General features: G+C 42.1%; 1 protein-coding gene across 9 annotated transcripts in view; it reads right to left on the bottom strand.

The window, feature by feature from the left end:
- The window catches only part of LOC129696481 (centrosome and spindle pole-associated protein 1), a 96809-nt gene that overhangs the window by 54870 nt on the left and 16001 nt on the right, over positions 1-25938 (bottom strand). For 7 of the 9 annotated variants that reach the window (XM_055634416.1, XM_055634415.1, XM_055634418.1 and 4 more), the window contains 9 exons: positions 23002-23100; positions 20280-20476; positions 16297-16404; positions 14737-14838; positions 9699-9793; positions 6614-6710; positions 5097-5154; positions 4545-4774; positions 1481-1599 (listed from right to left, as the gene is read on the bottom strand). In XM_055634416.1, coding sequence (XP_055490391.1) covers positions 1481-1599; positions 4545-4774; positions 5097-5154; positions 6614-6710; positions 9699-9793; positions 14737-14838; positions 16297-16404; positions 20280-20476; positions 23002-23100 — 1105 coding nt within the window. The remainder of the gene's footprint in view (positions 1-1480; positions 1600-4544; positions 4775-5096; positions 5155-6613; positions 6711-9698; positions 9794-14736; positions 14839-16296; positions 16405-20279; positions 20477-23001; positions 23101-25938) is intronic. The other 2 variants (XM_055634420.1, XM_055634422.1) reach the window with 2 other exon arrangements.

Raw genomic sequence — 25938 nt, 5'->3', positions numbered from 1 at the left:
GTTTGAACCTCAACGAGGTTCAAATGACAACAAATAAATTGTATTGTATTGTAATATATGACATTAAACTTGCTTGACATAGAATATAAATGATAAAGAATAATTCTTCATTTTCTCTCCTTTGAAGTGAATTTAGGTTCACAGGTTCAGTGAACAGTGTTGTTGATTCCATGGACCAATTCAAAAATCAGTGTGAAGTGTGGTCAGAATGTCAGGGTGATCAGCTGTGTGAAAGTGATGGAGAAGTCATCGGAGGAGGAGCCATCTTGGGGAGCGGCTGCTAACCAGCAGCCGTCCGTTTACTTCGCTTTTTTTTAAAGTTTTTAGTAAGTCCTGTGTTTCGTCCGTTGGAGAAATGGACTTTTTAATGTGGGGGGTAGGGGGCAATTTTACTTCTAGGTCCCTACCTGGTCGGTGAGGCAGCTTTTTCTCCGGGCTGCCCGTCGACCCGTCCTCGTGGCCTACCAGCGGGCTTGGAGCGCCGTTTCCTGGCGGGGACCGCCCAGCACCTCGGCCTCGGTGGCGGCGCAGCGCTGGGGCGCTGTCGCGGAGCAGAGCGGGCGATGCCTTGCCTGGGTCGCCGCGCTGGATCGACGCACTGGAGCTCCGGTGAGCTGTGTCCGCCGTGTTCGACACCTCCGGGCTGCGGGTCTGCGGAGCGGGAGCGGGCGGCGCCGATTTCAACATCGGGAGCCTGGGAGCTCCAGGCCGGCGCGGCCTTGTCGGCTTCGGAAGCCGCGGTCTCCAGCTAGGAAGCGGCCGTTCCAGGTGGCCCAGCCGCTGAGAGGACTCTCCCGACGCCGGGGCAAGATCACCCGGTGAGAACGGCCAGGAACATCGGGCCTCCGTAGAGGCAATTGCAGTGGCCTCAATAGGCCTGACTTTGGGTGAACTTGGGGTTGGGGACTGGACATTGTGCCTTCCCCCACAGTGGTATCCATTGTGGGGGGATGATTTTTTTTTGTCTGTAAGTAATCCTGTTAGTCTTTGTCCAAGATGGCTGTCGGAAGGGAGAGTGGACGCTGGCGCGCTTTAGCTGCCGCTGCTCTCTTTTCACATTGTGTTTTTGATTTTTTGTTTTTGGACTGAATTCTGTTTTTAATTTGTGTTTCTGTGATGTCTTTATTATTTATTTTATTCTGATTATATGTTTTTTATTCCTGTTAATCTCTGTAAGGTGTCCTTGAGATTCCTGAAAGGCGCCCAAAAATAAAATTTATTATTATTATTATTATTATTATTATGGCAAAAATCTCTCGTGGAATATAGAACATAGAAAAGTGCAGCACAAGAATAGGCACTTCGGTCCACAATGTATGCGCCGAACATGACGTCAAGACCAACTCTTGTGAAGCTTAAACCAAAATATTTCTCACAATTTTATATAAACATCCGTCATAATAAATCGATTTCTAACAAAAACACCACACGAAAAAGAAAATCTAAAACCCTTTGGTCACATTTGCTGTCCAATACTCACAGTGAGCCAAGTGTGGATCCAAAGGATTTCTAGCCCCATAAAAATAATAAGCATTGTCATAAGGAGTATGGTACTGTTCCATCAGCAGTGGTGGTGGAGGAGGAGGAACTGCAGTAAGCCTACAATTAGAAAATAAATTGCATCAAAATTAGGATTTGTTTAATCAGAATTGTATTCATTCTAAATGGTGACTGACTCATGAATATTACATTTTTTGGACAATTTTTCCCAATCTTGTTCATAGTAATGGCACTGCAACAGCATTTTGCAATTTATCACTCAAATGTAACATTTTACAGGCGAATTAAAACATTATGCAAATTTTAATTAAATATGTTTCTGCAAGGTTGCCAACCTACCTGAATATAAACATTGCTTTAGTACCAAATTGCTTTGCAATTCAAAATATAATCTACGACGCCTCAACTTTTATGTTTTTTAAGTGTAAATATACAGTTAATTACATATGTTAATGTCATAGTTAACATATCATTGAATTCTCAGAACATGATCTTAAATATACCAATAATTTAAGACATGTAACTCACAAAATGCATGAAAATATGGAACTGAAACAGTTTGCCTTATCGAGTTAGTCAACAGTTTACCAAGCCCAGAAATGTATCCATTTAATAGGTATCAAGACTGCCAGCATCACCTGTTTTGTAATGTGGATGTGTTCTAATACATCCCTATTCATTCCCCTTAATTCCTTAGTTTCCATGGCCTTCTGCACAGTAGATAATGATGAGATATTTATCTAACACCTCACCCATGTCCTCTGGCTCCACACTTGGACAATCACATGGAACCTTAAAGAAACCTATTCTTACCCTTGTTACCCTTTTGTTCTTGATATACAGTAAACCATCGTTATAATGAACAGTGGAGGGGACGGGGGAGATTGCCTGCTATAACTGGGTAAAGTATTATTATTGTATGTTGTTGAAACAAAGAACTGCAGATGATTAATACACAAAAGGACACAAATTGCTGGTATAACTCAACAGATCAGGTAGCATCTCTGGGAAACATGGTTAGGTGATGTCGGGAACCTTCTTCAGACAGATTGTCTGCTGTTACTCCAGCACTTTGTCTTTTTTCACCTTAAAACCGATGGTGTGCACCAGTGAGCCCTTCTTCACTGGTTTAACCAGCTGTTATTGTAGCTCACGTTGTAGCCAACAACAGTCTTATTAAGGCAGGGCCTCATATAGATTCTTTCAATAGAGAAGAGTATGTGATAAATTGGGCTATTTCTAAAGCAGAAGTTGATTTGTGCCATAACCAAACTCTCAAAGGATTTCATTGACGTAAATGGGCAATAGTCCGAGACAAATCTTTGTTCTCTTCTTCGGCACGAGTACAATAGATATCCTTTTGAAACATATGGAACCTCAGGCACAGAAGCGACAAGATGAAGATATGTTTGAATACTCTAGTCAGTTGCTCCATTCGGCCCATTAACTCTACTCCACCATTCAATCAAGGCCGATCTATCTTTCCCACTCAACCCCATTCTCCTGCCTTCTCCCCATAACCCCTGACACCCGTACTAATCAAGAATCTATCAATCTCCGCCTTAAAAATATCAATTGACTTGGCTTCCACTGTTGGCTGTGGCAATGCATTCCACATGATTCATCACTTCCTGACTAAAGAAATTCCGCATCATCTCCTTTCTAAAGGTACTTCCTTTTATCCAGAGGGTATGGCCACTGGTCGTAGATTCTCCCACTAGTGGAAACGTCCTCTCCACATCCAACATATCCAGGCCTTTCACTCTTCGGTAGTTTCAATTAGGTCCCCCCTCATCCATCTAAACTCCAACTAGTACAGGCCCAATGCCATCAAACGCTCATCATATGTTAATCCAATCATTCATGGAATTATTTTGGTAACCCTCCTCTGGACCCTCTCCAACACCAGCACATCCATCCTCAGATATGGGGCCCAAAGCTGCTTACAATACTCCAAATGTGTTCTGACAAATGCCTTATTAAACCTCAGCATTACATCCCTGTTTTTATAGTCTTGAGGCAGTATCGTAGTGGACTGAGAACGCATTTGTGGCGGGGCACCATTGTTGAGAATTATTGTGGCAGATTCACCCGCTTGAAGAATGCTTTGATGTCAGCCTCAGAGAATGAGATCACAGGATTGTCAGAGGCTGCAGGGTCTCATTTAATTGTGCCATTGTTCTCCCTTTTAAAACATGCATAAAAGACATTGAACTCATTCCAAAGTCATGCGTCATTGCCCAGCTTTGCTTTGTAGGAGAAGATAAGAGTGGAAACCTGCATCAGCTAGAAAGTATCTGCGACTCCAGTTTAGCCCAAAATTGTCACTTCACATTTTTGCTTGTCTTCAGGTCATAGGGGACTTCATGTACGGTACTGAATCTCTTAATGGCCTGTCCCACTTTCACGACCTAATTCACAACCTCTGCCGAGTTTGCCCTTGACTCATACTCATGGTCGTCACGAGGTCGTAGGTAGGTCATGATGATAGTCGTAGGTACTGTGGCATCAAGTGGGTCGGGCCGTTTTTCTAGCCTGATGAAAAATGTCCACGAGTAAAAACGGTTGTGAATTAGGTCGTGAAAGTGAGACAGGCCCTTTAGGATTCTTTTACCTTATCTACCAAAGCTATCTTGTATCTTCTTTTTGCTATCTAATGTCATATATTTCCCTTCCTGATATTGACGTTTATTCCTATACACTTTTACTTCTTCACTAGCATTTGCAAAGTCACAACGTTTATCAGCTAAATGCCAAGGGGACCAGGTAAATGATTACAGTAATTTTCCATCCAATTTACACAATATCTGAAATATATTGTTGAGGTCAAATTTCTGGAACTCTAAAAACATAAGCACATCTTTGTATCAACTGCAGCAATTCAAAAATGCAGCTCCCCAACACTTTCACAATTGTTGGTGTTCATCCAAATTGCAACTAGACATTTTAATGCAAATTAACATTTTCCCACCTTTTATACTAACAGATTACAACAAGGTTTAAAACCATAGCTCAAATTTAACTGTCACATTGTTTTTTTTTACCTTGGAGCCATCATATTCCGAAGGGGATTCCACATTCCACCGGTCAGATTCCGATCATCAATTACAGGAGTCTGGAAAGCTACCCTGGGACGTTCAGGTGGCTGTCCCTCGGCAAATCCATCATCACTTGAATATTTTGCAAAATGGACTCCACCTCTCTGGTCAAGGGCATCGTGCCTGCGGGAATTGTGTTGGTGCATAACAGCACCAAACTGCCGTATTCGATCTGGCTATTTATTGGAAACAAAAGTCACCAAATGCAACTACCAAAGTGCATTTACTTTCACAGAAAACATTAATATAATTTTATTTTATTTCTTCCAAATTTGAATTGCTGTGAAGAACAAAACTACTGATCATCATGAAACTATAGTAAGAATAAATTCCCATTCTTTCGCCTGTTTGAGATAATCATACATCACTAATGGAATAATGTTTGATTCTGGGTAACAAAACAAATGGTTCACAATGTATGCTGCAGCAAAGCAGTTTGCAAAGAGGTCATATCCCATATTTGAGGTGCAGATTGATTAAAAAAAGTTAAATTCTTACTTCCTTCTCTGGGTCCACAGCTCCTGAAGCAGCAACATTAAGCTCAAGTTCCTTCTCCCTAAGGACCAAAAGCAACATTATTACAGCAGATAAGATTTTTTCTCAAATTTCCCACACTGAATTCTTCTCCCGAATGGCTACCACAGGATCAACAGCAACCCTCAAGTTTTTTTTAATTTTATGGAAACAGGCCCTTCAGCCCATCGAGTCCGCGCCAACCAGCGATCCCCGCACACTAACGTTATCCTACACGTCACTCGGGACAATTTACAATTTGTTACCGAAGCCAATTAACCTACAAATCTGTACATCTTTGGAGTGTGGGAGGAAACCGGGGGAAATCCCATGCGGTCACTGACAGAACGTACAAACTCCGTACAAGCAGCACCCATAGTCAGGATCGAACCTGCTTTGGCGCTGTAAGGCAGCAACTCTACTCTGTGCCACTGTGCTGCCCCAAGTGAGATACAAAATTATTGATTTATCTAACCACAGTATTTAACAAAATTAACACTAGATCAGCAGTTCTACTTAAAAATGCAAAACTTGACTTGTATAACTGTCATTACATTTAGTAGTCCCAAGTGAAGGCAAAAATCCTGAAGTTCAGTGGATTGCCAGTGAAGAGCAAGGGCACTTTGCAATTGACCTCTCTGTAATCCAGTGGTGGAGCATGAATCTCCATTGATTTTCCAGGTTTTAGGCTGGGATATCTGTCCGCTGAACCTGTAATAAATTTATAATTGACAGGAGTGGAATTAGGCCACTCGGCCATTCAATCATGGCTGATCTGTCTCTCCCTCCAAACCCCATAACCCCTGACACCCATACTAATAAAGAATCTATCTATCTGCCTTAAAATATCAATTGTCTTGGCCTCTACAGCTTGTGGCAAGGAATTCCACAGATTCACCACACTTTGACTAAAGAAATTCCTCCTCATCTCCTTCCTAAAGGAATGTCCTTTAATTCTGAGGCTATGACCTCCAGTCTCATAGAATATCAATGCACCAACCAATTTTAAAACAGAAACTAAAGAGGACATTTTGTTTTTGATTGATTTAAACGTTTGTAATTGTTTTTTGTAGTTTACTAATGTGTTTAAGAACTTTAACAATTCAATAATTTTACATTTTACTATTTCATCTCAATCGCCTTAATAGCTTTGATAACCAATATGACTGGAGTTCGATTTAATTTTCTCTCAAATCAATTCTCAGTTTCGATTGGAAAAATCCTAAATTGTATTTATGCAATCTAAAACAATGAAATTAATATAAAACGCATTACTAGCTTTGCCTTAATATTGAACAATTTAACTAATTATGCAATTCATAATATATCAGCCAACATTTGTAAACTAAGTTCAGCCACAATTAGCTTCAAGGAACAAAATGAAAATACTGCAAAAAAGTCTGTGAATGTAAAGTAGAGTCCAATTTCAGTTACAGTACAAATAACCTTAATGTATTGAAATAAAATTTAAAATGCATTTACACCAAATACAAGATATATACCGTCTCTTGTTATTCTGCCTTTCTGATATTTGTTCTAGCAATTCTTGTCCGTATCTTTCCCTTCTTCTTCTCTGAGCACTCTCACGCTCATTGTTACCTAAGGTTTATGACAATAAAGTTTATTAAGCAATTATAAATTTGGACAATTCATCATAAATTTCAGTGAGATAAAAGATTCTCCAAATATTTAATTCCATGACTATGAGATATAAACTAATTTAAAATCTTTTGGGCAAATAATGAAATGGTCCAAATATCTATAGTGACTTGTATTCAGCAATTTTTTTAAACTTCTAAATCAAATAGTTGATAAAAGGGGAAATAATCTGGTATTTGCTTAACGCACATCTAGTGGACATCATGCATGCTCGTCACATTTTGAACACAAAAGTGAAAATGAAAGTTATGTCTGCACAATAAGAAACTTCATGAAAAATTCTACGTAGCACTCGATGTTCTGCTAAATTATAGATTTTTTAGGCCTGTGAACATAGGATATCTATAAGAAGTTGCAATAAAAGCTAACAAACGTGAAAAGGTTTGATGAAGGATAGACAAGACAGATTAGAGGCTTTTTTTTTAAAATCACATACTAGGGCATTGAGGTTTAAAATAAGTATTATGATTTAATCCAGTAAATAACAGGATGCTTACAATGTAACAATAAAGGATGTGGGACTACCAATAGTCCATAAAGTAAAGATAGTATTTAATAGCTTATGGTAATTTAAATAGAATATCAAATAACCTCATTAACATATCCTATATTGCTAAAAGTCATGTGGTTTTAGGATAAAAGTAATTGGAACATGAAAAAACAGAGTCTAATAAGTGAAAGCCAGCACACATTAAACAAAGATGGTCAACTTTTCAATGAGGGAACAGTTCTAAAGGAATCCAGATTATTATGGTCAATGTTATGTACATTGCATTTAAAAACACATTTGGCACATACCACTAAATCAACTTGTCAACAATGGCCATTTGAAAGTAATACATTACTAAGGAGGCTGGTAGAAAACAGTTCATCTTTTACAAATCAAAGGGACAGGGCGTCAGCTTACGGGTATGGCGTTGAGCTCAATGGTCTTTAATGATAGCTACTGATGCTAATCCGGGCAAAATGCCATAATCCGCATGAGGTACAAAATGGGTATAGTAAACAATGAGTAAACAAATTCAAAAAAATGTCAGGGTGGGAAAGTTTGAAATTAACAGACTTATGCCTGCAAACTCAATTATGTAACATCCCTTTCAAAAATATGTAATGGAATATCACTTAATCACGGTGTCAAATGCAATATCACTTACTGTCACTTCAGAATAAATTTATGACATTCCAAAGAGACTCATCTAAACATTACCTTGCAAAAAGAGACCAAATGTTAATGAAAATTTCTACCATTTCATATAGAATTCTGTAATAATTATGAAAGATGAGCAAATGTATAGATGGTGCCTTTTCAGCATTTGGAAATTTTCAGGAAAAGCCCTGGGTCAGAACTTATGCCAGCAACACACTACCCATATTTGCTGATGTCCCAAATATCAAATGTGAACCTACCATTTGTAGATTCATTCAGCCCTATCCAGAGTGGAAAGTGGAGCAAGAACGCCAACAACAAAACAACTAATATAACTCAATAGGCAAGTTGTCAAAATACATTTAATTTTTTTGAAATGTCTCAAATTAAATGTTTAAGTTGTTCATATAGATACATTAAGAATTTCTGAGAAAGTTGACACAACTTGAACATCTATGCGAAATGTATTCAAGAAGGAACTGCAGATGCTGGTAGATCGAAGGTACACAAAAATGCTGGAGAAACTCAGCGGGTGCAGCAGCATCTATGGAGCGAAGGAAATAGGCGGCGTTTCGGGCCGAAACCCTTCTTCAGATGGGAAAATTGGCACTATTTAGTGTTATTACTTTACCTAGTACTTTTTTGTCCAATAATAATTGTTCTCGCTCCCTCTTATCCTATTATTATTACTTTGAAATACTGTTAGTGTTTTCCACCATGGCATTAGCAATAAACAATTATTTTCTATCTGACAAACTCTTGTTTTGGAATTTTCCACTCACATGCAAAACATTCAAAAGCACACGTAGATAATTCGATGTGAAGAGGCAATGTATGCTGCGTGAGTATGACTTTGGTTAGTGAAACTGTAATACCTGTGAGATATATTTCTATCTTAAGTTAGAGCCATTTAGCTAGTATGCAAGTGAAAGATCTCAAGGCCCGAAACATGATGATACTGTTTTCTTCATCGTACCACCATGTCAGAGAAGAAAACACAACTGCAGATGGCTAAGTGTGTAATTGTCAGTCACTAGAGTGGAAAACTGAGGAGTGAGCAGGATGTGGCACACAGGTCATCGGTAATTTAATCTAAGGATAAAGACAACGACCTCAGAGAGAAAAAGTACAATGTAAATCCAGCAAGAAAAAAACAAAAACATGCAGTTTAAGAATACATTTTACCACCTTGTGACATCCAAAAATAATTGACAGGCACTATGTACTGTAGAAAATAGAAAGGTGCAGCATAGGGACAGGCCCTTTGACCCACAAGATATGCAGTAAAACTAATCATATCTGCCTGCACAGGCTCCATACTCCTCCATTCCCTGGATATCCATGGGCCTATCTAAACGCCACTTACATGCCACTATCATATCTGCCTCCATCACCACCTTTGGCAGCATGTTCCAGGCACCAACTACCCTAAAAAAACCTGTCCTGCACAGCTTTTGTAAACCTTGCACCTCTCACCGTAGCTCTGCCTTCTGGCCTTTGATATTTCCACCTTGAGAAAAAGGTTCTGACTGTCAACCCGATCTATGCCTCTCATAATTTTCTAAACTTCTGTCAGGTCTCCCCCAACCTCCAGTCTGAAGAAGGGTTTCGGCCCGAAATGTTGCCTATTTCCGTTGCTCCATAGATGCTGCTGCACCCGCTGAGTTTCTCCAGCATTTTTGTGTATGCGAAATGTATGCTCAATTCCTGGTTTAAAAACTCGACTTCATAATAAGACTGCAACTGGACTGACATATTAGTTAATAAGTGTTCTGACATACCAAATAATAAACTAGTACCAAACACAGCATCATCTTTCACTACAGCAGACTTGGACCGTTCTCTTGGTGAGTCATGTATTTCATTTGTCAAAAATCTATTGGAATAGAAAAATGTTTAGATGGGAAGAAAGACAGACAATCATATTATTACAAGATGGCAAGGTAACAATCCCCTTATAACAGTTGCAAATGTAGATAATTTGTTCCATCCTGGGATTAAACAAATAACATTGTTTGATCTAAATAACAACACACACAAATTCACATAACCATACGACTATACCAGAAAATTGGAACTATTTAGTGTTATTACTTTACCTAGTACTTTTTTGTCCAATAATAATTGTTCTCACTCCCTCTTATCCTATTATTTTCTCCTAACTTTGAAATGCTGTTAGTGTTTTCCACCATGGCATTGGCAATAAACAATTATTTTCTATCTGACAAACTCTTGTTTTGGAATTTTCCACTCGCTTGCAAAACATTCAAAAGTACACGTAGATAATTCGATGTGAAGAGGCAATGTATGCTGCATGAGTATGACTTTGGTTAGTGAAACCTGTGAGATATATTTCTATCTTAGGTTAGAGCCATTTAGCTAGTATGCAAGTGAAAGATCTCAAGGTCCGAAACATGATGATACTGTTTTCTTCATCGTACCACCATGTCAGAGAAGAAAACACAACTGCAGATGGCTAAGTGTGTAATTGTCAGTCACTAGAGTGGAAAACTGAGGAGTGAGCAGGATGCGGCACACAGGTCATCGGTAATTTAATCTAAGGATAAAGACAACGACCTCAGAGAGAAAAAGTACAATGTAAATCCAGCGAGAAAAAAACAAAAACATGCAGTTTAAGAATACATTTTACCACCTTGTGACGTCCAAAAATAATTGACAGGCACTATGTACTGTAGAAAATAGAAAGGTGCAGCATAGGGACAGGCCCTTTGACCCACAAGATATGCAGTAAAACTAATCATATCTGCCTGCACAGGCTCCATACTCCTCCATTCCCTGGATATCCATGGGCCTATCTAAACGCCACTTACAAGCCACTATCATATCTGCCTCCATCATCACCTTTGGCAGCATGTTCCAGGCACCAACTACCCTAAAAAAACCTGCCCTGCACAGCTTTTGTAAACCTTGCACCTCTCACCGTAGAGCTCTGCCTTCTGGCCTTTGATATTTCCACCTTGAGAAAAAGGTTCTGACTGCCAACCCGATCTATGCCTCTCATAATTTTCTAAACTTCTGTCAGGTCTCCCCCAACCTCCGGTGCTCCAGAGAAAACAATCCAAATTGTCCAATCTCTCTGTATAGGTAATATCCTCACATCCAGGCACCTTCCAATCTGGTAAACCTCTTCTGTACTCTCCCCAAACCGGCCACATCCTTTCTGTAATGCACTTAATATTCCAACTCAGCCTAATGAAACTCTTCAAGATCGCATTGTAACTTTGATATGCGAGTGTTGGGAATTTTACAGTTAATTTGGGTATGACAAGCCCTCACAATGTGATATTAACTAGTAATGTTAATTCAGGGAAAATATTAGCCAGGACAGGACGATGAATACCCCATTGCTTCTTTGAAACGTGCCTTAGCATCATCTATGCCGATCTGAGAGAAGACAAATCTTACTTTTGCAGCTTATCCGAAAGGTATAAAAATACAAAAGTCATATCCAATTCATTAATTAAGAAGAAAATTAAAAAAAATCTACAGCCTTGTTTGACAATATAGGCATGTTGCCTATCTGGCATAATTTCATTATCATCTAAAAAAGAATTAGCAAATGCCCAGTCAAAATTCAGTTCTTATTGTCCATGTTGGGACCAATGGTTTTGCTGAAAGAGTAACAGTTCAGTTCGGTTTAGTTTATTGTCACGTGTACCGAGGTCAGTGAAAAGCTTTTGTTGCATGATATCCAGTCAGCAGAAAGACAAGACGATTACAATCAAGCCATTTACAGTGTGTAGATACATGATAAGGGAATACAGTTAAGTGCAAGATAGTAGTTCAGCATTACTCTGTGGTTGTGGTAGGATGATTCTGTTGTCTGATAACAGCTGGGAAGAAACTGTTGCTGAATCTGGAGGTGTGCGTTTTCACACTTCTGTACCTTTTCCTGATGGGAGAGGGGAGAAAAGGAAGTGGCCAGAGTGCGACACGTCCTTAATTATGCTGCTGGCTTTGCCGAAGCAGCGTGAGGTATAAATAAAGTCAATAGAAGGGAGGTTAGATTGTGTGATGGACTGGACTGCGTCCACAATTTGCTGCAATTTCTTGAGGCCTTGGATGGAACTGTTCCCAAACCAAGCTGAGATACATCCTGATAAAATGCTTTCTATGGTGCATCAATAGGTTGGTGAGAGTTGTAGGGGACATGCTTTCTTGGTTGTTGTTTCAATAGGGGTGGTCTTGGAAAAATTGGTGGTGATACTGACTCGTAGGAATTTGCCTTTTTCAACCATCTCTACTTCGGCACTGTCAATGCAAATTGTGTATGGGTACCGCTTCACTTCCTGAAGTCGATTACCATCTCCTTTGTCTTGCTGACATTGAGAGAAAGGTTGTAGTCTCGACACCAGGACACGAGGTTCTCAATCTCCTTACTGTACTCCGTCTCATCATTATTTGCTATCAGGCCCACAATGGTGATGTCGTCTGCAAATTTGAAAATTGAATTAGAATTTTACATGGCTGCACATTCGTGGGTGTACAAGGAGCAAAGAAGGGGCCTGAAAAATGCATCCTTGCGGAACACCAGCGTTGAGGATTATCATTGAGGATGATTTTTCACCTATCCTCACTGATTGGGGTCTGTTGATCAGGAAGTCAAAGATCCAGTCGCACAGTGCTGATACCAAGTCCCACAGGTTTGGTGATGCACTTGGATGGTATAATGCTATTAAAGGCAGAGCTGTAGTCTACGAATAGGAGTTTGACGTAGGTGTCTCTCCTATCCAGGTGTTCCAGGGGTGAGTGTAGGACTATGGCAATGGCATTGTCCGTGGACCTGTTTGGGCAGTTGGCGAAGTGTAGTGGGTCAAGGCCACTGGATAGACTGGATTTAATGTGTTCCATAAAAAGACACTCAAAACATTTCATGATGGTGGAATGTGAAGGCCACTGGATGGTAGTCGTTTAAGCATGAGGTCTTGCTTATCTTCGGCACCGGTTGGCTTTATGAAGCAAGTGGGTACCTCAGAACAGAGTAGGGAGAGATTAAAAATGTCCGCTACTAAGGACACGGCCAGGAACTTCATCTGGGCTACCCTCTGCTGCAGTCAACATGGGGAGAGGCACACTTGAGTCTGAATGGCTAGGTGTCATGGCCCTGTTGGCCTTCTGCTCAAAGCAAGCATAGAAAGCATTCAGTTCATTAGGTAGGGTCGCACCATCACCAATGATGTTGCCTGACCTTGCGTTGAAGTCAGTTATCTTATTCAGATCTTGCCACTTTCTCCATGTGTCCGAGTGATTATACTGGGTCTCAAAGTTTGTCCCGGTATTGTCTCTTGGCATCCTTGATGGCTTTGCGTATATCATAGTGGGACACGAGGCAAATTAAAAAGCAAAACCTCTAAAATGATCACACTGGTACAGTTTGGTGCTAACCTACAGAGCTCTAATTCACTGTAGTACCCTTCATCCTCCAAATCCAAACATTCCCGAGTATGCAGCGGCAGTACTTTCAAAAAATTAATGAAGGGTTCCGTCACAAAATGTATCCTGCCCATTTCCCTCCACAGATACTGCCTAACCCACAGAATTCCTCCAGCATTTATTTTTTGCTCCACATTCCAGCATCTGCAGTCTCTTGTGGCCATATTTAAAAAAAGATATTCACTTGAAAGTGCAGCAGTGTCACAAACGTGGTGCAAATCACCGCTCTCTCTGATGCTACACATTGTTGTGCAGAAACCCAGTACTTGGCCTTTACTCCTCCAAGCAATAATTGCCCCCACTGCTCAGATTGGAGAGGCTGCCAGCAACGGCGGGCCTGAGTGGTGCAGCTGGTCAGCACTTAAATGTGGGGTTCAAGGGTGCCTCAGGTCAACATGGTGAGTGCAACCCATAGTTGGGGACTGGCAGCACCTGTTCCATGTGTTTTACCTGGATCCTACGCCCGCTCTTCACCTCCATTTGGTTGTCTTGGCAGCTGCGGGCTTATTTTCTTGTTTAAATACACAGTTCTCTTCACTCCAGAAATTTCTAGCACTTGAACTAAACATAAACCTTTATGTTGCATCAAATATAGTTTTGCAACCGTTGTGCTCATGAATTTGATCAGACTGTTGTATCTTGATTTCCAATTAATCCAAACAATTTATTGGTCAAGGCATAGAATACAAGAGCAGAAAGGTCATAAAAAACTTAAATAATGATTAGTGACCACAGCATATCATTCAGAGACTTACAATATAGCATAGGATAGGACTAGAATGGATGTTGTCAAGACTAGAGAAGTGTAGTTATTATGAAAGATCATTTGGACTGGACTGGTCTGTGAAGCAAAGGAGACTGAGAAATTTAACAGAGGTGAATGGAATGTTGAGCGGCCTAGACAGGGTAATTAAAAATAACCCATTTCCTATAGCATAGAGGTTACTGGGGAAGATCCGTTAATTGGAAAAATGGGTTAAAGAGCTTTGAAAAAGAATTCACTCAAGAACAAGTGATGGTCTGAAAGGCAGAGGCACTCATCCCATTTAAAAAGTATTTAGATGAGTGCTGGAACAACATGATTTTCGCTGCTTTGAACTAAGCAGGAATGCGGCACCAACCCAAGATCCACTTTTGATATTAAGGATATAATTAACTCAATGGTCTCCAGCGATGTAAATTCTATGATTTTATGAAGAATTGTGACAGGAATGCTTTCCTAAAATTCTCAGTCCTGATCTAAATAAGACAAAGCAGCAAAAAAGTAAAACAATTGATAAAGGATTTGGTTTCCCTACATCCAAGAATAGTATATGATGAATACCTTGCCAAGAAATATCAAAACATAATATTATGGCTATTTACCTAGATTTCTCAGTTGCTGTAACAGGTCGCCTTCTGTGGTCTTTCTTATACTCATCTTCAATGTACATTGGTTTTTTCTGATCACGTAGTTCTTTGTATTGCCTGTAGTAAAATTATACAATTTCACATGGATTTCATGAGATGTAATTTTCAGTTCAGGAGAAAAATTCAATGGTCACAAGTGGAGAATTAACAAAGAATCTAAAGAAATGCAACTGAAAATGAGTCGCGATAGCCATCTACTCTTACAATGGTTCAGTCATCTGAATTCATCACAAAATTGACATCAGATTTCCAAGTAATTTCAACTCCAGTACACATTATGTTTCTGGTGTAGTTGTTTTTCACGACAAGTTCTGCCACTATCCAAGTCAAGTAGATGCTCCTAAATATTTGCTTGCTTCAAATTCCTCCATCAACTCCATTTGCCTGAAGTATTCTTCCGCCAATTTCCTGTATCTACTGTATTTGACCCACACCATATCTCCTGTAGAACCAATGTTTTTACATCTAACTTCTCAACCCTTTTCAAAATCAAATGTCCAAGTTTTCACCTTTACAGTGATAAGAACTAATTTATGTAATCATCGTGTTACCTTTGGAATTAGTCTGGTAAATCTATTGCATTGGCTTGATATTATTTTTGTAACAAATAGGCGAAAATGGTCAATGGTACTCTGCAGTCTAATCAGTATTCTATTCAAATTTGAAGCAATTTCCTTACTTTTTAAATTCTATGCCACTGGTAAATAGAGCTTGAAAAGCACTTATCTAAGATACAAATGCATACAGTGGAATCTAATTGTACGGTACCCGGACACGGCGCCGACAGACAAGAAGCCGAAGCAAAGAAGCCGATGGAGAGTCCAGCCCGCACTCTCCCACAGCCACCCTCCGCGGGCTGCGGGTCGGGTGGAGCGGAGGTTTGGGACAATGTTCATGGCTTCACAGTGATGCGGGGGTCTGGACCAATCGCTGACAAGTCCCGCCCCCCGGCAACGTCAAGTCCCTTATTGGACTTTTCTGTTGAGCGGCAGTCGGTCCTTTGGCCTGTAGTCGCCGCCGCCTTTCGGGTAGGTGGCGTTTCGACAGAGCGGCCATTCAGTAAGTTTGCTTTTAGGTGACGCAGCCTTTCGGTTCGTTGGCTTTTAGGTGTCCAGCCCTTTCGGTTAGTTTGCATTTAGGCGTTCCATCCTTTCGGTTAGTAGGAGTTCCATCTTCGGACTCATTCGGTACATTGGCCTTTTTGGCCTCGTTGCTTTTCGGTTCTTTGGCTTCGGCTTCTTGTCTATCGGCGCCGCGTCCGCACACGAATTGTACAATGGAAATGAAATAGAGTTCAAAAGGACAGATTTATATAAAGCCATGTACCGTAGAAATCCCACAGATAAGCTGAAGGATAAAAAGTGTTGCAGGTGACAATGAAGAAATGGAAGAAAAATGAGCGTGCAGAGAAATTGATCAAATTAAGTGGGAGGCAGAACAAGAGCAAGGATTATGCAACATGTAAGGGGAATATGAATATCAAAGTTCGAACATTGGCATTGAAGTATTATTCACCTGTACTCATTTTTCAATCTTTCGAAGTAGTTGCCTGAATCTGAAAAATTATTTTCATAATCCCATGATCTATCTGTCTGCGTCTGTACATTTCTGGAAAGGAATAATCTATAGTTCAAATAATTTAAAATGTTTTTTAATTGCAAAGACCATTGGCATATTAAACTATTAAGAGAGATGATACACAGGGCTTAGAAATGTAAAATCGTAGGGCTATCCATCCATGTGCAAAATATGTTTTTTGGCATGATAACTCAAAATACTAAACTAACTTGAGTGTGAGATCTCTTCACTCGGACATTAAATGTCAGAAATATTTTTAAGCTTTTAATCTGAGCTTTCTTTCCCACTGAAAAACACAACTTGCTGAAGTAACTCAGCAGGTCTGGGAGCATCTTTGGAGATAGGTGATATTTTGGCTGGCGGGGGGTGGGGGAAGAAAGCTGGATGAGAGGAGGGGCAAGACAAAGCCTGCAGGTAATGTGGATCCATATAAGGAGGATTTTAATAGGCAGATGACTGGACAAAGGTCAGAGATGAAAAGACAGAAGGTGTGAATCAAAAGGATTGAAGAGTTGCAAATAGTGAAACTAATGGAAGGAATGTAGGTGCAAGTGGAGGGGGAGGGAGGAATAGTTGCGAGTCTAGGTGGGTAATAAGGTAAGCGGGGGGGGGGGGGGGGGGGGAGATAGAAAGGGGGTAGGGAAAGAGTGGTCCGTAGTTTCCTTACATTGGGGAATTCAATGTTCATTCCGTTAGGTTGGAAGCACATATGAGGAACTGTTCCTCCAGTTTGTGTATAGAGTCTTTCTAGCAATGAAGAAGGCCCAAGTCCGAAAGGTCAGTATAGGAATAAGAGGGGTTAAAATGGTCTGTGCTTAGTCTCACCGATGTACAGGATGCCACATCGGAACATCAGATGCAGTAGTTCTTAGGTTTAGAGGGATATGGGCCAAACGTGGGCAGGTGGGACGTTGTGGTCGACATGGATTCCTTAAGGGCCGGTCCCACCAGCATGCGATTGCATGCGTCTAGCGCGACCAAACACGGTGGCTTGAGGCATACGGCCTTGCATAAGGGCCAGTCCCACTTCCACCGCGGAGCCGTCTGGAGTTGTGCGGGGCTGGTCCCGACATCATACTCACCAATCAGCTGAGCAGGAGGCGGGCCGACTGAATCTGGACGTCGCACGGCGTCGGGCGGTTACGCCATCACGCAACGGCACGCCGGCGGTGACGTCATTGCGCAACGCCACGCGCTAGGCGTACGCCGTCAAGATGCGTCGGCAGACGCTGCGTACGGCGTCGAGACGCTGCATACGGCGTCGAGACGCTGAGTATGCCCGTCGAGGCGCTGCGTACGGCCTCAATGCATTGCGGAATTCGTGGACAGTGGCAGTTTTTCGGAGCCCCGCGCGATGTCGGGACCAGCGCCGCACAACTCCATACAGCTCCGTCTATCGAAGTGGGACCGGCCCCGCGAGGCCGTATGGCTCAAGCAACCATGTTAGGTCGTGCTCGCCGCATGCAGTCGCATGTTGGTGGGACAGGCCCTTAAGTCTCCTCAGGAATTAGAGGGGTTGGTGTGCATTCTTACAAAATTCTTAAGGGGTTGGACAGGCTAGATGCAGGAAGATTGTTCCCGAGGTTGGGGAAGTCCAGGACAAGGGGTCACAGCATAAGGATAAGGGGGAAATCCTTTAAAACCGAGATGAGGAGAACTTTTTTCACACAGAGAGTGGTGAATCTCTGGAACTCTCTGCCACAGAGGGTAGTTGAGGCCAGTTCATTGGCTATATTTAAGAGGGAGTTAGATGTGGCCCTTGTGGCCAAGGGGATCAGAGGGTATGGAGAGAAGGCAGGTATGGGATACTGAGTTGGATGATCAGCCATGATCATATTGAATGACAGTGCAGGCTCGAAGGGCCGAATGGCCTACTCCTGCACCTAATTTCTATGTTTCTATGTTTCTTGGCTGTCCCATCAATATGGTATGTCTACAAACGATCATTGGCAATATTAAAGCTAAGGAACTTGAAGCTCTCAACCATTCGAATCTGCACCATTGATGCTGATTAAGGCATGTATTTCTTTAGCTTCATGAAGTCAATAACTAGCTCCTTTCTTTGGCTGACATTAAGGGAGCGGTCCCAGGGAGCCGCGCACACGGTGGGAGTGTCCCGTGGAGCCACGTGGTCCTGATCCACATGCCGAACAACTGTGCCGCCGCCGACCAGAACTCGCCCTGGTAGGCCTAACCTGCTGGAAAAGCCGGGCGGCGAGGCAAAACAAAGGAGCTAGTTATTGACTTCATGAAGCGTGAGTCTCAACGGCGGTGGGGCCTCCGAGGCAACGGAAGCCTCGGTGTGGGGGGGTGGGGGGGGGGGGGGGAGAGCACTCTAGTTTGGAATCCTCTGGGGATAAGTCTGCATTCGCTTGTTTGTTTGTTCATTCTTTCTGATGAAGGTGCAGAGCACACGACAGCCAGACAACAGTCACTTGTCTTCCTTTGTTCCCTTGGGTTACAACCATTCTTAATAGATAAAACACAGTAGACAATAGGTACAGGAGTAGGCCATTCGGCCCTTCGAGCCAGCAGCGCCATTCAATGTGATCATGGCTGATCATCCACAATCAGTACCCCGTTCCTGCCTTCTCCCCATATCCCCTGACTCCGCTATCTTTAAGAGCCCTATCTAGCTCTCTCTTGAAAGTATACAGAGAACTGGCCTCCAACACCCTCTGAGGCGGGGGGGGGGGGGGGGGGGGGGGGGGGGGGGGGGGGGGGGGGTATAAGAAGAGGTTACTTAAAGTTTGAGAATTCAATGTTCCAACCGCTGGGTTGGAAGCTACCCAAGCGAAATATTTGGTGCTGTTCCACCAATTTGCGTGTGGCCTCACTCTGGCAATGGAAGAAACCCCCCCCCACCCCTCCTCCCTCTTTAATCCTTCCACTCTTCCTCTTCAGAAACTAAGTTTCAGTACGCTTCTCCCAACATCGTTCTAACGCACAACACAATTTCCATTATAGCCACAAAGCGTTGGAATAAAAAAGCGGGTCAGCCACCATGGAGAAAAAGGATGGGTGATGTTTTGGGTCAGCAGCAGGGGTCGAAAGCAGGGACTCAATCTGGAAAGTCACCTTTTTTCTCCAGAAATGCTACCTAATCCGTTGAGTTACTCCAGCATTTTCTGGCTATCTTTGGTATAAACTGGCAACTGCAGTTCTTTATTGCTACCTGACCATTAACTCCATTAGCTACAGGTGATTAAATGAACAGCATTTACAGATTGGTTAAGTATAATTCGAATATAATATTTTGATTCAAACAATGATAGTGATATTGTCAAATAGAAGAATTGGGTTGAAACCACAAGAATGACCCATGGTATAAAAAACTTAAATAGTCTAGAGCATGGGGACTAGGTAAAATAAATTCATATTGTTGCAATTGCCTGAGAATTTCATTAACCTTTCATCAATGGTCAGCAATTGCACATTTTTAAGTCAATAAAATTTACACTCTACATTTTGTTTGAATTCAATTTCTCTGGGGGGATCTGATTATGGCTTCATTTGGTTCAACACAAAATTGGCAGCTTCACTAAACTGGGATTCTTTAACATTGAAGATGAATCAAGGTAAATCAGAGGTAAATCAGAGGTAAATATTAAGGTTCCACATGCCCAAGATGTGATGACCTTTGCTTGGCCCTAAAAGTCCAGGATCAAGATGGAGACTCCTTGCAAGAATCCTCATGGAAATGAATTGTTTTTTTAAGTAACAAATCTATGATTGTAACGAAACTAAGATTAATTATTTAAAATGATAAAATACTATTGGAAACCTTTTGAAATATATTTTTAAAAAGCATTTTCAACCAACACCGATGAAAACAACAAAATTATGAAAACTTGTTTAGCTATCAAAGCTATCAATACATGTTGACTCATATCATAACAATAGTTTATCAATATTATTACCTTCTATGACCAACTTCAGGATCATCAGACCTGCGATATCTATGTTCTTCCTGACGCTTTTTATTCAACAACTCCTCATAGGCCTGCATTGATGTATATGCATCATTCCTATAAGAAACCGGTTCATGTAGGGGTTGACCAGATCTAACATGAGGTGCAGCCTGAAATCTGGATTCATCCGAAGGATCAATATTCTCCTTGTAATATTAGTTACAAATTTTAAAATAAATGAGTTAGTGCCCAAATAAATATCACACGTAAAAACATATTGCAGACATTTCTGACATATTACAATTTAAACTATTTTCCTAGGACAGTAGGATATGCATAACGACAACAAATAGATAATGTCTTCTCAAATGTTGATTTTAAAGAATAGACAATATTAGTGAGAGAAAATGCCAGATAGCACAGAAAAAACTTTGGGTGGCGCCACTGGCAGTGACTGCCTCACCAACAGTTTTGTTATTTTTAGTATGCGTTAAAAGTATGTTTTGGTGTTCCTTAGTTTGTTTATGTGGGAGGTTGGGGGGGGGGGGGGGGGAATCTTTTTTTCAATCTCTTAGTCCCACGGGAGTCGTGGAGCTTGCGATCCCTATGTCGGGGATCGCAATTCCAACCACGGGGCCTATGGACTTTAACATTGTGAAGCTCACGGCTCTGGTAACAAGAGGCAGAACTGGTCAGAACTTGCCCTGGGCTCGCTCCCCTGAGGGCGGCCCGGCTCGGGGCTGGAACGGCGCTCCCGTGAGGGGCCCGTGAGGGCGGCCTGGCGAGGGGTTGAGACTCTCCCGTGAGGGGCTGTGGCGCTCCCGTCGGGGTAGCCCAGCCCGAGGGTGGAACGGCGCTCCCGTCGGGGCGGCCCAGCCCGAGGGTGGAACGGCGCTCCCGTCGGGGTGGCCCAGCTCGAGGGAGGAACGGCACTCACGTGAGGGCGATCCGGCTCGGGGCTGGAACGAAGCTCCGGTGGCTGGGACGGCGTTCTGGCAGCTATGACCTGAGTCCGGTGTTCAGCCACGGGCCGGCGGCTGCGTCCGCTGGACTGGAGGGCGGCAGCTTCGACCACCCCGGGCCGCGGTGTTTGAGCCGGCCCGTTTGCGGGGTTCGGTGAGCCGCGGGATTGTCTGTGCATCGCCCGGTGGGGTATCGCCTCAGCGCAGAGGGAGAAGAGGAGACTGCAGCCCTAAGATTTTTGCCTCCACCACAGTGAGGGGGTGCTTGGAGGACTCACTGTGGTGGATGTTAATTTGTGTTTATTGTTGTTTATTATTGTATTATTGTATGTATGACTGCAGGCACGAAATTTTGTTCAGACCGTAAGGTCTGAATAACAATAAAGGTAATTCTAATTCTAATTCTCCATGCCACGGAAAGAGTTTTAACCGCCCCGACGTGGGAGTTTCGATCACCTCGACGGGGGTTTCGATCGTCAGCTGTGGGGGCTTTGATCTCCCCGACTGCGGATAGTTTGTCTGCCCCGACCACGGGAGGACAAGAGGAAGAAGATTGAACTTTATTGTCTTCCATCACAGTGATGAATGTGGAATCCACTGTGATGGGTGTTTATGCTAACCTTTATGTGGTTGTGTGTGTCTTGTTGCTTTTCACTTAGTATGACTGTTTGGTAACTCAATCTTCACTGGACCTAAATTGTACATGTGACAATAAACTGGCCTTGAAACCTTGAAATGAAAAAGATTAAGTGATCTGGCAAGTAGTAAGTAGTAAGATAGAAGCATTAAGTAGTATTTGAACAGTAATGCTGACATTTTGGGCAGAATAACACTTCCAACAAAGAAACATACCATAATACCATTAAAGGTTCTATGCCTAAAATAACAAATAGTACTGTATCTTCAATTTGTAGAATTAAGTGAGATATTATCATAGTGACCTCAGGTGGAAATGCTACTCCTTTTGAATTACAAAGCAGCTAGACTTGATATATCAAATATAATTTGAAAGTTTACATTTAACACAAGTTAGTAGTTTAACAGTGAGAAGAACAGCAACAAACTTCAAGAGGACATAAACATAATGGTGAATTAGGCAGATAAAACTTAATCATGGAAATATTGAAGAGATGCAGTTTGAAGGATAAAATGAGAAGCAGCAAATCAAAGAGTATAAATTTAAAGGGTGTAGTAGAGACTAGGAGTTTACAAGCACAAATCTTTGAATTCAGAGATATCTTCAATTCAGGTAAATAATTTGAGAAGAACAATGTCAAATTCTTAGAACGAACACAGCAGAAATTTACTACAACAGCATCAGAAACAGGGATTGAGTTTTATGAATATATGGTTAGAAATGCTGAAATTGTATTCTTTGAAACAAAGTGTTATGGGGAGATGAGATAGAAACATTATGATTTTTGAAGTTTGGGATAAATTACGTAGGGAAAAACTTTATCCATTGACAGTTTCCAGGGGACACCCACTTACAGTGAATGCAATGACTTGCTATGATTTGGCATCCAATACCTGAAAGAGCTGCAAGCAAATTTGATTGTAAACTTCACAAAGAGAATTTGCATTCGGAGAGGAGGGCAATGAGATTTAACTGGATCATTCTTTTAAAAGAACTAACCTCGGGGTAAGAACAGAACGTGCTGCAAGATTTTTTTTAATGTTATTTTGCTATGTCACCATGAACTATATTTTTTATTTGAAATTTACGTTACATCCTTAAGCATTGTTTTCAATTCCAGAAAGAAAGTCACCTTTGGAATCCATCTGCCGTCTCTTCTGACTTGTTCATTTTTGTCTTGCGCTCTTAATAATTGATTGTATTCCTGGTTTCTTTCTATTCTCAATCTGTCCTGAAATTAACAACAAACTGCATATTACTGCATCAGATAAATGAATGACAAACAATATAATTCAAGACACTGCAGATCCAGAATCAGCATCACCCAGTCACAGGGGAGTTGGAGAAGTACAGAATCAGCTCATTTTAATATAATTAAGGAAATAACATTGTAAGAGCCTTTGTATGTTTCCATTTAAAATATGTTCAGTTTTAAAACCCGTGGAAAAACAAATTGGGTTTAGAATGAGACAACAGCAATGTTGCCTAGGTATTGGTGTGCTAATGAAATCAGTTCAATGAATTATAGATTTTTTTCCAATGGAAATATAACTTTTTCCATTTGAGGTGATAAAATGAAACTAAGTAATTTCTGCTTGATTGAGTTGATCATTTTGACTGAAATAACAACTGAAAGAACAAATATTGATATAAACTGAAAAATAAAATAGAATAGAATGCTATGTATTGTCATTCAAACCTGGGTAATTCCATTTCTACAGTTTTTTACATTACAAACACAATCCAAGACCCACACTTAACATAGTTTACATAAACATCCATCACAGTAAGTCTGCAACATCTCCTCACTGTGATGGAAGGCAAAATCTTTATCTCTTCCTTTTGTTCCTTCTCCCACGGTTCAGCAGTCCAACTGCAGTGTCGAGGCGAACTGGGGCTCCGATGTTAAAGCCCCCGGCGGGCGATGGTAAGTCCTGAGGCCGTTTAAGCCACGCCGGGCGATGTTAGGCCCTGGCTCCATGTACTTAAACCCGCGATTCCAGCGGGAGAAGTCGCCGTAGCGGAGCTCGGAAAAGCGGTCTCCCACCAGGGACCTGCGAGCTCCCGATGTTCCCGTCCACTGTGGTGGATGTTAAGTTGTGTTTAGTGTTGTTTATTATTGTATGATTGTATGTATGACTGCAGGCACGAAATTTCGTTCAGACCGTAAGGCATGACAATAAAGGAATTCAATTCAATTCAATTCAATTCAGATGCTGGTTTAAACTGATGATAGACACAAAAAGCTGGAGTAACTCAACAGATCAGTAGGTTAACTTGTCTCTGTAAAATTGCCCCTAACGTGTAGGGAGTGGGTGAGGAAAATGGGATAACAGAACTTGTGTGAATGGGGACAAAAATGCTGGAGAAACTCAGCGGGTGAGGCAGCATCTATGGGCTAATCATATTCATAAAATAATAAAAACATTAAAAGACAGTAAAAACAATAAAAACAATAATAGAAACAATAAAACAAGAGCAAAGTCTCATGCAGGGGCGTAAGCCAAGGAATAGAAAAGGGTTTTAAGTAGTTTTGAAAATGGACAGTGAAGGGGCCTGTCTAATGTGCAAAGGTAGAGTGTTCCATAATGTCGGAGCAGCAACAGAAAAGGCTCTATCCCCTCTGAGCTTCCGCTTAAACCTCAGTACCTCCAGGAGCAGCTGATCAGCTGACCTGAGGCACCGAGCAGGAGCGTAGGGATGAAGCAGCTCAGAGAGGTAAGGCGGGGCGAGACCATTTAAAGATTTAAAAACAAATAAAATAATCTTAAAATGAACTCTAAAGTACACAGGCAGCCAGTGGAGGGAGGCCAGAATAGGCGTTATGTGCTCCCTCTTACGTGTTCCAGTTAAAAGGCGAGCAGCAGCATTCTGAACCAACTGGAGACGTGCAAGGGAAGATTGGCTAACTCCAAAATAAAGTGCGTTACAGTAATCCAGCCGAGACGTAATGAAGGCATGGATTACTGTTTCAAAATGCTGTCATTCAGAACATGATGCAATATACCTACACTATGCTGACATCCGTTTATCTGCATAACTTTACATTATAAATTTAGATCCATCCATCCATCTATATCTTCTATCTATCTATATTTAAAACTCTGGGTGTGTCTGGCTATGTGGCTGTGTGTGTTTCTGACTTGTGGCTGCCAGCCTTTGATTCGTTGCTACGCCAACACCACACCCACAAACGCCCAGATTTTTTTCCCATTTCGGTAGAGAATTCACTTTTCATTCCAAGTATCCACTCCTCATTAAATTTCGTCGTGTTTATGTACACTTTTTTAAAATAAATCCTTCTTCTCCCCCCCCCCCCCCCCCCCCCCCCCCCCCCCCCCCCCCCCCTCACTCATTTTGTCGTCTCCTGCTGGCCAGTGACCATAACAGCTGCTGGTGCCCGCATCTCGCCTCAAAAGACGCTATTTAAAAACAGCCGCACTGCTGATTCCTGAGCCGCTTGAGTTGGAGGACCACGTCTCCCGTGGGGGCTACGGGTAGGGAACGGCTGCGTTGGGGAAGCAGACCCAACGGGTCTGCACTTGGTCTAGTCCATCACTAAAACTCTGATCCGGTTTGGCGGTCTTTCTATTTGCGCAAAAACAGTTCGCGATAGCGCTGAGATTTTTCACCAGTTCATTCACCGTTCCCCTGTGCTGCGATTGCACCAAGTTTCGTTCCGATCAGTTGAATGTTGTAAAAGTTAGCGAGGTTTAATGCGCAGATCAATCTCTTCTCCTACCCAGTCGGCGCCGCATGGATTAGTCTCTTCCCATCACTCCCCGGGACGGTCCCTCACTTCCTGCCCCATTGTGTCTTTACTGGAGTGAGGGTGGCCGCCAGAGGTTTCCAACCGGACTTTCGGAGGGACGGGAAGCAGCCCACCCCAGCCCGGAAGCAGCTCAGCCCTAAGAAGCCAGGCCCAGCCGTAAGCAGCTGTCCCGCCCAAAGCAGCAGCCCAGCCATAAGCAGCAGCCCAATGCTGGAGACCCGACCCAGCCCAGCCCAGCGTGGGAGACCCAGCCCAGCGTGGGAGACCCAGCCCAGCCTGGAGTCGGAGATGTCGCCG

Source organism: Leucoraja erinacea, chromosome 4 (assembly GCF_028641065.1).
Source record: "Leucoraja erinacea ecotype New England chromosome 4, Leri_hhj_1, whole genome shotgun sequence".
Taxonomy (NCBI): Eukaryota; Metazoa; Chordata; class Chondrichthyes; order Rajiformes; family Rajidae; genus Leucoraja; species Leucoraja erinaceus.
This window is presented reverse-complemented; position numbering and strand designations above follow the sequence as displayed.